The following is a 13,054-nucleotide window of genomic DNA, read 5'->3' as shown; positions in this document are numbered from 1 at the left end:
TCCCTCACTCCCTCCCTCCTTCTCTCACTCTCCCTCTCTCCCTGCCTCCCTGCCTCTCTCCCTCTCTCCCTCTCTCCCTCCCTCACCCTCTCTCGCTTCCTCCCTCCCTCTCTCTCCCTATCTTTCTCGGTCTGTGTCTTTCCCTCTCACTCTTTCTTTCTCTTGCTCTGTTTCTTCATCACTATCCCTCCGTCTCACTACCTCTCCCTCTCTACATCTCTCTCTCTATCCATTAACTGTCTTTCTCTCAGTCTCTCCCTTTTCTTGTCCATCTCCCTCTCCCATCCTTTGTTGTGTTACTCTCTCTTGTATCACTTATCCCCCCATCCTCTCGTTCTCCATCTACTTCTTCTTTACTCTCACTTTCTTTATCATTTCCCCCCTCTCTCCCTCCATGACCTCCCACCATGTCTCTTCTCTTTCCTCTTGCTCTCCTCCCTGTCCACTCCCCCTCTCTCTCTCTGGTACTTACAGGCGCTGTGATAGCTGCTGATGGATGAAGTAATGCCTTCTGTTGCAAACCCTCCTGTGAGAATCTGGTGTCGAGAGGAGGAACCAGTGTTACTGTGGGTGCCTCCTGCAGAAAACACACAACAGGCAAAATAAGAGGAAATCATGCTTCACCTCCACAAAACTCTGGTTAGATACCGGAGCACTGTGCACAGCTCTGGGCACTGCGTACAGCTCTGGGCACTCTGTACAGCTCTGGGCACTGTGTCCAGCTCTGGGCACTGCTTCCAGCTCTGGGCGCCGTGTCCCGCTCTGGGCACTGTGTACAACTCTGGGCACTCTGTACAGCTCTGGGCACTGTGTCCAGCTCTGGGCACTGTGCACAGCTCTGGGCACTGTGCACAGCTCTGGGCACTGTGTCCAGCTCTGGGCACTGTGCACAGCTCTGGGCACTGTGTCCAGCTCTGGGTGCTGTGTCCAGCTCTGGGCACTGTGTCCAGCTCTGGGCACTGTGTCCAGCTTTGGGCACTGTGTCCAGCTCTGGGCACTGTGTCCAGCTCTGGGCACTGCGTACAGCTCTGGGCACTGTGCACAGCTCTGGGCACTGTGTCCAGATCTGGGCACTGTGCACAGCTCTGGGCACTGTGTCCAGCTCTGGGCACTGTGTCCAGCTCTGGGCACTCTGTACAGCTCTGGGCACTGTGTCCAGATCTGGGCACTGTGCACAGCTCTGGGCACTGTGTCCAGCTCTGGGCACTGTGCACAGCTCTGGGCACTGTGTCCAGCTCTGGGCACTCTGTACAGCTCTGGGCACTGTGTCCAGATCTGGGCACTGTGCACAGCTCTGGGCACTGTGTCCAGCTCTGGGCACTGTGCACAGCTCTGGGCACTGTGTCCAGCTCTGGGCACTGCTTCCAGCTCTGGGCGCCGTGTCCCGCTCTGGGCACTGTGTACAACTCTGGGCACTGTGTCCAGCTCTGGGTGCTGTGTCCAGCTCTGGGCACTGTGTCCATCTCTGGGCACTGTGTCCAGCTTTGGGCACTGTGTCCAGCTCTGGGCACTGTGTACAGCTCTGGGCACTGCGTACAGCTCTGGGCACTATGTACAGCTCTGGGCGCTGAGTACAACTCTGGGCACTGTGTCCAGCTCTGGGCACTGTGTCCAGCTCTGGGCACTGTGTCCAGCTCTGGGCACTGTGTCCAGCTCTGGGCACTATGTACAGCTCTGGGCGCTGAGTACAACTCTGGGCACTGCGTACAGCTCTGGACACTGTGTACAGCTCTGGACACTGTGTCCAGCTCTTGGCACCGCAGTGTCGGAAAGATATTGGCCTCAGGCAGAATACAGGGTTGATTTAGCAGAATGTTGCCTATGAGGAGTTGTATTCCCTGGAATATAGAAGATTAAAGGAATAATTTGTTTGACATTTTTAGAATTCGAAAGGTTATAAATGGATAGATTAGTGAGGACCATTTTCATGAAATGAAATGAAAATCGCTTATTGTCACAAGTAGTCTTCAAATGAAGTTACCGTGAAAAGCCCCTAGTCGCCACATTCCGGCACCTGTTCGGGGAGGCTGGTACAGGAATCATAGAATCGTACAGAAGGAGGCCATTTGGCCCATCGAGTCAGCACTGACCCTTCAAATAAGCACTGCACCCATATCCACCACCCCCACCTGGCCCTATCTCTGCAACCCTATAACCCAACCTGTACACCGTGCACAATAAGGGGCAATTTATCACGGCCAATCCACCCAACCTGCACATCTTTGGACTGTGGGAGGAAACCGGAGCACCCGGAGGAAACCCACGCAGACACGGGGAGAACGTGCAGAGTCCACACAGACAGTGACCCGAGACCGGAATTGAACTCGGGTCCCTGGCACTGTGAGGCAGCAGTGCTAACCCGGGTCCCTGGGGCTGTGAGGCAGCAGTGCTAGCCACTGTGTTACTGTGCCACTGTGCTGGTGGGGCAGTTTGGGACAAGGGAGCATAATGTGAAAATCAAGTGAGGCCAGCCAGCGGGAAATTAGGAATGCCTCTTTCTTTACACAAAGGATGGGAGAGGCTTTTGCCAAAAAGCAGTAGATACTCAATTAATCATTTAAAATCAGAGATCAATTGATATTGTGGCACAGTGGCTAGCACTGCTGCCGCACGGCGCCGAGGTCCCAGGTTCGATCCCGGCCCCGGGTCACTGTCCGTGTGGAGTTTGCACATTCTCCCCGTGTCTGCGTGGGTTTCGTCCCCACAACCCAAAGATGTGCAGGGGAGGTGGATTGGCCGCGCTAAATTGCCCCTTAATTCGGAGAAAAATAAAATCAGAGACCAATAGATTTTTACCAACCAAAGCGGTTGAGGTTTACCTGGGCAGGTGTGAAGAGTTGAGACAGATCACCCACCATCTCATTGAACAGGCTCGAGGGGCTGAATGGCCTCCTCCTGTTCCTGTCTTCCTCAATGTTACCAAGGAAAGACTGAAGGGGGACAGTGAGGGAGGGGAGATTGAGGAAAGGGAGGGAAAGTGGAGAATGAGGGAGGGGAGATTGAGGGAGGGGAGATAGAGGAAGGTCAGAGGGAGTGGTGAATGAGGGAGGGGAGATTGAGTAAAGGGAGGGGAAGTGGAGAATGAGGGAGAGGGAGCGAGGGAGTTGAAGAATTCCACAGATGTCAAATCTTGACAAATAATGACTAGGAGAGGGACACACTCACTCACATTCCCTCACACACACACACAACCTCAACTCACTCACACTCACACACAACCTCCACACACACACACTCACTCACACTCACACACAACCTCCACACACACACACTCACTCACACTCACACACAACCGCCACACACACACACTCACTCACACACACTCACTCACACACAACCTCAATACACACACTCACACTCACACACACACACAACCTCAACACTCACTCACACACACACACACACAACCTCAACACACTCACTCACTCACTCACACACACACACACTCATAGAACATAGAACATAGAACAATACAGCGCAGTACAGGCCCTTCGGCCCACGATGTTGCACCGAAACAAAAGCCATCTAACCTACACTATGCCATTATCATCCATATGTTTATCCAATAAACTTTTAAATGCCCTCAATGTTGGCGAGTTCACTACTGTAGCAGGTAGGGCATTCCACGGCCTCACTACTCTTTGCGTAAAGAACCTACCTCTGACCTCTGTCCTATATCTATTACCCCTCAGTTTAAAGTTATGTCCCCTCGTGCCAGCCATATCCATCCGCGGGAGAAGGCTCTCACTGTCCACCCTATCCAACCCCCTGATCATTTTGTATGCCTCTATTAAGTCTCCTCTTAACCTTCTTCTCTCCAACGAAAACAACCTCAAGTCCGTCAGCCTTTCCTCATAAGATTTTCCCTCCATACCAGGCAACATCCTGGTAAATCTCCTCTGCACCCGCTCCAAAGCCTCCACGTCCTTCCTATAATGCGGTGACCAGAACTGTACGCAATACTCCAAATGCGGCCGGACCAGAGTTCTGTACAGCTGCAACATGACCTCCCGACTCCGGAACTCTCGACACCTACTCACTCTCACACACACACACAACCTCAACACACTCACTCACTCACTCACACACACACACTCACTCTCACACACACACACAACCTCAACTCACTCACACTCACACACAACCTCCACACACACACACTCACTCACACTCACTCACATACACACTCACACTCACACACAACCTCAATACACACACTCACACACAACCTCAACACACACACTCCCCCCCACACACACACGCTCACATACACTCACACTCACATACACTCACACTCACACTCACACACAACCTCAACACACACACTCCCCCACACACTCACTCACTCACACACACACACACCCACAAATACACTCACACTCACTCACACACACTCACATTCACACACTAACACTCACACTCACACACAACCTCCACGCTCACACTCACACACAACCTCCACACTCACACACACACTCACTCACTCACTCACACTCACTCACTCACACTCACTCACTCTCACACTCACTCACTCACACACACAACCTCCATACTCACACACACTCACACTCACTCACTCACTCACACTCACTCACTCACACTCACTCACTCACACACTCACACACACTCACACTCACTCACTCACACTCACTCACTCACACACCCACTCACACACCCACAAATACACTCAGACGCTCACTCACACACACTCACACACACACAACCTCCACACTCACACTCACTCACTCACACTCACTCACTCACACACCCACTCACACACCCACAAATACACTCAGACACTCACTCACACACACTCACACTCACACAACCTCCACACTCACACACACACACTCACACACACTCACTCACTCACTCACACTCACTCACTCTCACACTCACTCACTCACTCACACACACTCACACTCACACACAACCTCCACACTCACACTCACACACTCACTCACACACTCACACACTCACACACACTCACACACACACACACACACTCACTCACTCACACTCACTCACTCTCACACTCACTCACTCACACACACTCACATTCACACACTCACACTCACGCACACTCACACACAACCTCCACATCACACTCACACACTCACTCACACACTCACACTCACACTCACACACACACACACACACACATAAATACAGTCGCACATTCACTCACACACACTCACACTCTCACACACTTACGCACGCACTCACACTCACTCACTCACTCACTCACTCATTCATTCGCACACACTCATTCACACACACTCACACACACACATAAATACAGAGGCACACTCACTCACACACACACATAAATACAGTCGCACATTCACTCACACACACTCACACTCACACACACACATAAATACACACACACACTCACTCACACTGAGTATCCCTGATAGGGATAGCCTATCAGGGGAAAACAGCAGTAGCCAGAGCAGTGGCACCACGGCTGGCTCTGATGTTCAGAAGGGAGGGTCAAAGCGCAGAAGAGTAATAGTAATAGGGGACTCTATAGTCAGGGGCACAGATAGGCGCTTCTGTGGACGTGAAAGAGACTCCAGGATGGTATGTTGCCTCCCTGGTGCCAGGGTCCAGGATGTCTCCGAACGGGTAGAGGGCATCCTGAAGGGGGAGGGCAAACAGGCAGAGGTTGTTGTACATATTGGTACTAACGACATAGGCAGGAAGGGGCATGAGGTCCTGCAGCAGGAGTTCAGGGAGCTAGGCAGAAAGTTAAAAGACAGGACCTCGAGGGTTGTAATCTCGGGATTACTCCCTGTGCCACGTGCCAGTGAGGCTAGAAATAGGAAGATAGAGCAGCTAAACATGTGGCTAAACAGCTGGTGTAGGAGGGAGGGTTTCCGTTATCTGGACCACTGGGAGCTCTTCCGGGGCAGGTGTGACCTATATAAGAAGGACGGGTTGCATCTAAACTGGAGAGGCATAAATATCCTGGCCGCGAGGTTTGCTAGTGTCACACGGGAGGGTTTAAACTAGTATGGCAGGGGGGTGGGCACGGGAGCAATAGGTCAGAAGGTGAGAGCATTGAGGGAGAACTAGGGAATAGGGACAGTGTGGCTCTGAGGCAGAGCAGACGGGGAGAAGTTGCTGAACACAGCGGGTCTGGTGGCCTGAAGTGCATATGTTTTAATGCAAGAAGTATTAAGGGTAAGGCAGATGAACTTAGAGCTTGGATTAGTACTTGGAACTATGATGTTGTTGCCATTACAGAGACCTGGTTGAGGGAAGTGCAGGATTGGCAGCTAAACGTCCAGGATTTAGATGTTTCAGGCGGGATAGAGGGGGATGTAAAAGGTAGATAAGTCCCCAGGGCCTGATGGGATATACCCCAGAATACTGAAAGAGGCTGGAGAGGAAATTGCTGAGGCCTTGACAGAAATCTTTGGATCCTCGCTGTCTTCAGGGGATGTCCCGGAGGACTGGAGAATAGCCAATGTTGTTCCTCTGTTTAAGAAGGGTAGCAAGGATAATCCCGGGAACTACAGGCCGGTGAGCCTTACTTCAGTGGTAGGGAAATTATTGGAGAGAATTCTTCGAGACAGGATCTACTCCCATTTGGAAGCAAATGGACGTATTAGTGAGAGGCAGCACGGTTTTGTGAAGGGGAGGTCGTGTCTCACTAACTTGATAGAGTTTTTCGAGGAGGTCACTAAGATGATTGATGCAGGTAGGGCAGTGGATGTTGTCTATATGGACTTCAGTAAGGCCTTTGACAAGATCCCTCATGGTAGACTAGTACAAATGGGGAAGTCACACGGGATCAGGGGTGAGCTGGCAAGGTGGATACAGAACTGGCTAGGCCATAGAAGGCAGAGAGTAGCAATGGAGGGATGCTTTTCTAATTGGAGGGCTGTGACCAGTGGTGTTCCACAGGGATCAGTGCTGGGACCTTTGCTCTTTGTAGTATGTATAAATGATTTGGAGGAAAATGTAACTGGTCTGATTAGTAAGTTTACAGACGACACAAAGGTTGGTGGAATTGCGGATAGCGATGAGGACTGTCGGAGGATACAGCAGGATTTAGATTGTCTGGAGACTTGGGCGGAGAGATGGCAGATGGAGTTTAATCCGGACAAATGTGAGGTAATGCATTTTGGAAGGTCTAATGCAGGTAGGGAATATACAGTGAATGGTAGAACCCTCAAGAGTATTGAAAGTCAAAGAGATCTAGGAGTACAGGTCCACAGGTCATTGAAAGGGGCAACACAGGTGGCGAAGGTAGTCAAGAAGGCATAAGGCATGCTTGCCTTCATTGGCCGGGGCATTGAGTATAAGAATTGGCAAGTCATGTTGCAGCTGTATAGAGCCTTAGTTAGGCCACACTTGGAGTATAGTGGTCAATTCTGGTCGCCACACTACCAGAAGTATGTGGAGGCTTTAGAGAGAGTGCAGAAGAGATTTACCAGAATGTTGCCTGGTATGGAGGGCATTAGCTATGAGGAGCGGTTGAATAAACTCGGTTTGTTCTCACTGGAACGAAGGAGGTTGAGGGGAGACCTGATAGAGGTATACAAAATTATGAGGGGCATAGACAGAGTGGATAGTCAGAGGCTTCTCCCCAGGGTAGAGGGGTCAATTACTAGGGGGCATAGGTTTAAGGTGAGAGGGGCAAGGTTTAGAGTAGATGTACGAGGCAAGTTTTTTACGCAGAGGGTAGTGGGTGCCTGGAACTCGCTACCGGAGGAGGTGGTGGAAGCAGGGACGATCGGGACATTTAAGGGACATCTTGACAAATATATGAATAGGATGGGAATAGAAGGATACGGACCCAGGAAATGTAGAAGATTGTAGTTTAGTCGGGCAGTATGGTCGGCGCAGGCTTGGAGGGCCGAAGGGCCTGTTCCTGTGCTGTACATTTCTTTGTTCTTTGTTCTCTGTTGGGAGGCGGAGTTGCGCTACTTGTTCGGGAGAATATCACAGCTATACAGCGAGAGGACACCTCAGAGGGCAGTGAGGCTATATGGGTAGAGATCAGGAATAAGAAGGGTGCTGTCACAATGTTGGGGGTATACTACAGGCCTCCCAACAGCCAGCGGGAGATAGAGGAGCAGATAGGTAGACAGATTTTGGAAAAGAGTAAAAACAACAGGGTTGTGGTGATGGGAGACTTCAACTTCCCCAATATTGACTGGGACTCACTTAGTGCCAGGGGCTTAGACGGGGCGGAGTTTGTAAGGAGCATCCAGGAGGGCTTCTTAAAACAATATGTAGACAGTCCAACTAGGGAAGGAGCGGTACTGGACCTGGTATTGGGGAATGAGCCCGGCCAGGTGGTAGAAGTTTCAGTAGGGGAGCATTTCGGGAACAGTGACCACAATTCAGTAAGTTTTAAAGTACTGGTGGACAAGGATAAGAGTGGTCCGAGGATGAATGTGCTAAATTGGGGGAAGGCTAATTATAACAATATTAGGCGGGATCTGAAGAACATAGATTGGGGGCAGATGTTTGAGGGCAAATCAACATCTGACATGTGAGAGGCTTTCAAGTTTCAGTTGAAAGGAAGTCAGGACCGCCATGTTCCTGTGAGGAAGAAGGATAAATACGGCAATTTTCGGGAACCTTGGATAACGAGAGATATTGTAGGCCCCGTCAAAAAGAAAAAGGAGGCATTTGTCAGGGCTAAAAGGCTGGGAACAGACGAAGCCTGTGTGGAATATAAGGAAAGTAGGAAGGAACTTAAGCAAGGAGTCAGGAGGGCTAGAAGGGGTCACGAAAAGTCATTGGCAAATAGGGTTAAGGAAAATCCCAAGGCTTTTTACACGTACATAAAAAGCAAGAGGGTAGCCAGGGAAAGGGTTGGCCCACTGAAGGATAGGCAAGGGAACCCATGTGTGGAGCCAGAGGAAATGGGCGAGGTACTAAATGAATACTTTGCATCAGTATTCACCAAAGAGAAGAAATTGGTAGATGTTGAGTCTGGAGAAGGGTGTGTAGATAGCCTGGGTCACATTGAGATCCAAAAAGATGAGGTGTTGGGTGTCTTAAAAAATATTAAGGTAGATAAGTCCCCAGGGCCTATGGGATCTACCCCAGAATATGAAGGAGGCTGGAGAGGAAATTGCTGAGGCCTTGACAGAGATCTTTGGATCCTCGCTGTCTTCAGGTGATGTCCCGGAGGACTGGAGAATAGCCAATGTTGTTCCTCTGTTTAAGAAGGGTAGCAAGGATAATCCCGGGAACTACAGGCCGGTGAGCCTTACTTCAGTGGGAGGGAAATTACTGGAGAGAATTCTTCGACACAGGATCTACTCCCATTTGGAAGCAAATGGACGTATTAGTGAGAGGCAGCATGGTTTTGTGAAGGGGAGGTCGTGTCTCACTAACTTGATAGAGTTTTTCGAGGAGGTCACTAAGATGATTGATGCAGGTAGGGCAGTGGATGTTGTCTATATGGACTTCAGTAAGGCCTTTGACAAGGTCCCTCATGGTAGACTAGTACAAAAGGTGAAGTCACATGGGATCAGGGGTGAGCTGGCAAGGTGGATACAGAACTGGCTAGGTCATAGAAGGCAGAGAGTAGCAATGGAAGGATGCTTTTCTAATTGGAGGACTGTGACCAGTGGTGTTCCACAGGGATCAGTGCTGGGTCCTTTGCTGTTTGTAATATACATAAATGGTTTGGAGGAAAATGTAACTGGTCTGATTAGTAAGTTTGCAGACGACACAAAGGTTGGTGGAATTGCGGATAGCGATGAGGACTGTCAGAGGATACAGCAGGATTTAGATTGTTTGGAGAATTGGGCGGAGAGATGGCAGATGGAGTTTAATCCGGACAAATGTGAGGCAATGCATTTTGGAAGGTCTAATGCAGGTAGGGAATATACAGTGAATGGTAGAACCCTCAAGAGTATTGAAAGTCAAAGAGATCTAGGAGTACAGGTCCACAGGTCACTGAAAGGGGCAACACAGGTGGAGAAGGTAGTCAAGAAGGCATACGGCATGCTTGCCTTCATTGGCCGGGGCATTGAGTATAAGAATTGGCAAGTCATGTTGCAGCTGTATAGAACCTTAGTTAGGCCACACTTGGAGTATAGTGTTCAATTTTGGTCGCCACACTACCAGAAGGATGTGGAGGCTTTAGAGAGGGTGCAGAAGAGATTTACCAGAATGTTGCCTGGTATGGAGGGCATTAGCTATGAGGAGCGGTTGAATAAACTCGGTTTGTTCTCACTGGAACGAAGGAGGTTGAGGGGCGACCTGATAGAGGTCTACAAAATTATGAGGGGCATAGACAGAGTGGATAGTCAAAGGCTTTTCCCCGGGGTAGAGGGGTCAATTACTAGGGGGCATAGGTTTAAGGTGAGAGGGGCAAGGTTTAGAGTAGATGTACGAGGCAAGTTTTTTACGCAGAGAGTAGTGGGTGCCTGGAACACGCTACCGGAGGTGGTGGTGGAAGCAGGGACGATAGGGACATTTAAGGGGCATCTTGACAAATACATGAATAGGATGGGAATAGAGGGATACGGACCCAGGAAGTGTAGAAGATTGTAGTTTAGTCGGGCAGCATGGTCGGCACGCGCTTGGAGGGCCGAAGGGCCTGTTCCTGTGCTGTACATTTCTTTGTTCTTTGTTCACACTCACTCACACACACACCCACAGATAAATACACACACACTCACACACATAAATACAGTCGCACACTCACTCACACACACACACACACACTCACTCACACTCATAAATACACTCACACACTCACTCACGCACACATAAATACACTCACACTCACACACACATAAATACACACACATGTAAATACACTCACTCACACACACACTCATAAATACAGTCACACACTCACTCACACTCACACACATACATAAATAGTCGCACACTCACTCACACACACTCACACACACACACTCACTCTGACACACTCACACACACTCACACACTCACTCACACACACACACTGACACACACACTCACTCACTCACTCATACACACACACACTGACACACACACAAATACATTCACACCAAGACCCTTACCCACATGGGCGCACACACAAATAAATACAAACTCACACTCACACACTCGCACACACACTCAGACACACACTCACACTCACAGCACACATGTATGCACACACAAATAAACACACACATGCACCTACATCCACCATGTAATCATACCACTGAGAGCCCTTCCCTCCGAAGCACTTCCCCAGGACAGACACTTCCTCCTGCCCCCCAGTGCTCCGGAGCAGGACTGCAGAATTCCCTCACAGTAAACTTCACTGTCCCGAGCTCTGTGCTGAGTTACTCACGTGGTGGAAGGGAGGTCAGTTTTGAGCTTCTCATCTCTGTGGAAACTGCAACAGAAGAGTGAATGATTGAACAACAACAACTTGCATTTATATAGCATCCTTAGCGTAGCCACAGATCCCAAGATGCTTCAAAACAGCATTATTAACCTTGACTTCGAGTGATAAAATAATAATCTTTATTGTCACAAGTTGGCTCACATTAACACTGCAATGAAGTTACTGTGAAAAGCCCCTAGTCGCCACATTCCGGTGCCTGTTCGGGTACACCGAGGGAGAATTCAGAATGTCCAAATTACCTAACAGCACGTCTTTCGGGACTTGTGGGAGGAAACCGGAGCACTGGAGGAAACCCACGCAGACACGGGGAGGACGTGCAGACTCCGCACAGACAGTGACCCAAGCCGGGAATCGAACCTGGGACCCTGGAGCTGTGAAGCCAGAGTGCTAACCACTGTGCTACCGTGCTGCCAGGCGATAGGGCCGAAATATTCTGTCCTTGTTTGCAGCTGGGATCTTCCAGCGCTGCTGAAAGTGAATGGAGTATTGGGCGGGAATGGAGTTTTGGATGGAAAGGCAACTTTTGTGTCCTTGCTCACAACGGGTCCCTCCACGACCAACACCGGGGAAATTCCGGCCATGGATCTAAAGAGGGAGGTTTTAAGAAGTTTCTTCAAGGAGAATAGAGCGAGCAGAGGCAGTGATGTGGAAGGAGGGAACGCCAGAACTGCAGCCCAGAGAGCTGAAGGCACCGCCGCAATATTGGGGCGACTAAAATTGGCAATGGTCAAATGGCAAGAGTTGGAGGGGGTGCCAAGAGGATTGCAGTGCTGGAGGAGATTACAGAGACCGTGGACGGGATTCTACAATTCTGCGCCTATGTCTGCAGGGACCAATGGCACGCGGCGCACTCCTTGGAGCATCGGATACGCTACCCTGCCCCGAACCCAGCGTTCTCTCACATCGCTCCCTCGCTGCGCTCTCTCACTGCACTTCCTCACTGCGCTCTCACACTGCGCTCCCTCGCTGCGCTCTCTCACTGCGCTGTCTCACTGCGTTCTCTCGCTGCGCTCCCTCGCTGCGCTCCCTCACTGCGCTCCCTCGCTGCGCTCCCTCGCTGCGCTCCCACGCTGCGCTCCCTCGTTGTGCTCCCACGCTGCGCTCCCTCTCTGCGCACTCTCACTGCACTTCCTCACTGCGCTCTCACACTGCGCTCCCTCGCTGCGCTCTATCACTGCGCTCTCTCACTGCGTTCTCTCACTGCGCTCCCTTGCTGCGCTCCCTAGCTGCGCTCCCTCGCTGTGCTCCCATGCTGCGCTCCCTCGCTGCACACTCTCGCAGCGCTCCCACGCTGCGCTCCCTCGCTGCGCTCTCTCACTGCGCTCCCTCGCTGCGCTCCCTCACTGCGCTCCCTCACTGCGTTCCCTCGCTGCGCTCCCTCACTGCGCTCCCACGCTGCGCTCTCTCACTGCGCTCCCTCACTGCGCTCCCTCACTGCACTCCCTCACTGCGCTCCCACGCTGCGCTCCCACGCTGCGCTCTCTCACTGCACTCTCTCACTGCGCTCCCTCGCTGCACTCCCTCACTGCGCTCCCACGCTGCGCTCCCACGCTGCGCTCTCTCACTGCACTCTCTCACTGCGCTCCCTCGCTGCGTTCCCTCGCTGCGCTCCCACGCTGCGCTCTCTCGCTGCGCTCTCTCACTGCGCTCTCTCCCTGCGCTCTCTCATTGCGCTCCCTCATTGCG

At 51.2% G+C, this 13,054-nt stretch overlaps 1 protein-coding gene and 1 long non-coding RNA gene across 3 annotated transcripts in view; one reads left to right on the top strand and one right to left on the bottom strand.

Annotated features, from left to right (window-relative positions):
- The window catches only part of LOC140393376 (uncharacterized), a 212,294-nt gene that overhangs the window by 27,614 nt on the left and 171,626 nt on the right, over positions 1-13,054 (top strand). The window lies entirely within an intron of this gene.
- LOC140393375 (uncharacterized) overlaps positions 1-13,054 on the bottom strand; it is a 288,449-nt gene that overhangs the window by 220,898 nt on the left and 54,497 nt on the right. For both annotated transcript variants that reach the window (XM_072479760.1, XM_072479759.1), the window contains exons 4-5: positions 11,312-11,356; positions 473-577 (exon numbers count right to left, since the gene is read on the bottom strand). In XM_072479760.1, the coding sequence (XP_072335861.1) occupies positions 473-577; positions 11,312-11,356 (150 nt within the window). The remainder of the gene's footprint in view (positions 1-472; positions 578-11,311; positions 11,357-13,054) is intronic.

Source organism: Scyliorhinus torazame, chromosome 16, assembly GCF_047496885.1.
Source record: "Scyliorhinus torazame isolate Kashiwa2021f chromosome 16, sScyTor2.1, whole genome shotgun sequence".
In the NCBI taxonomy this organism is placed as follows: domain Eukaryota; kingdom Metazoa; phylum Chordata; class Chondrichthyes; order Carcharhiniformes; family Scyliorhinidae; genus Scyliorhinus; species Scyliorhinus torazame.
Note: the sequence above shows the minus strand (reverse complement) of the source record. Positions and strands in the feature narration are given on the sequence as shown.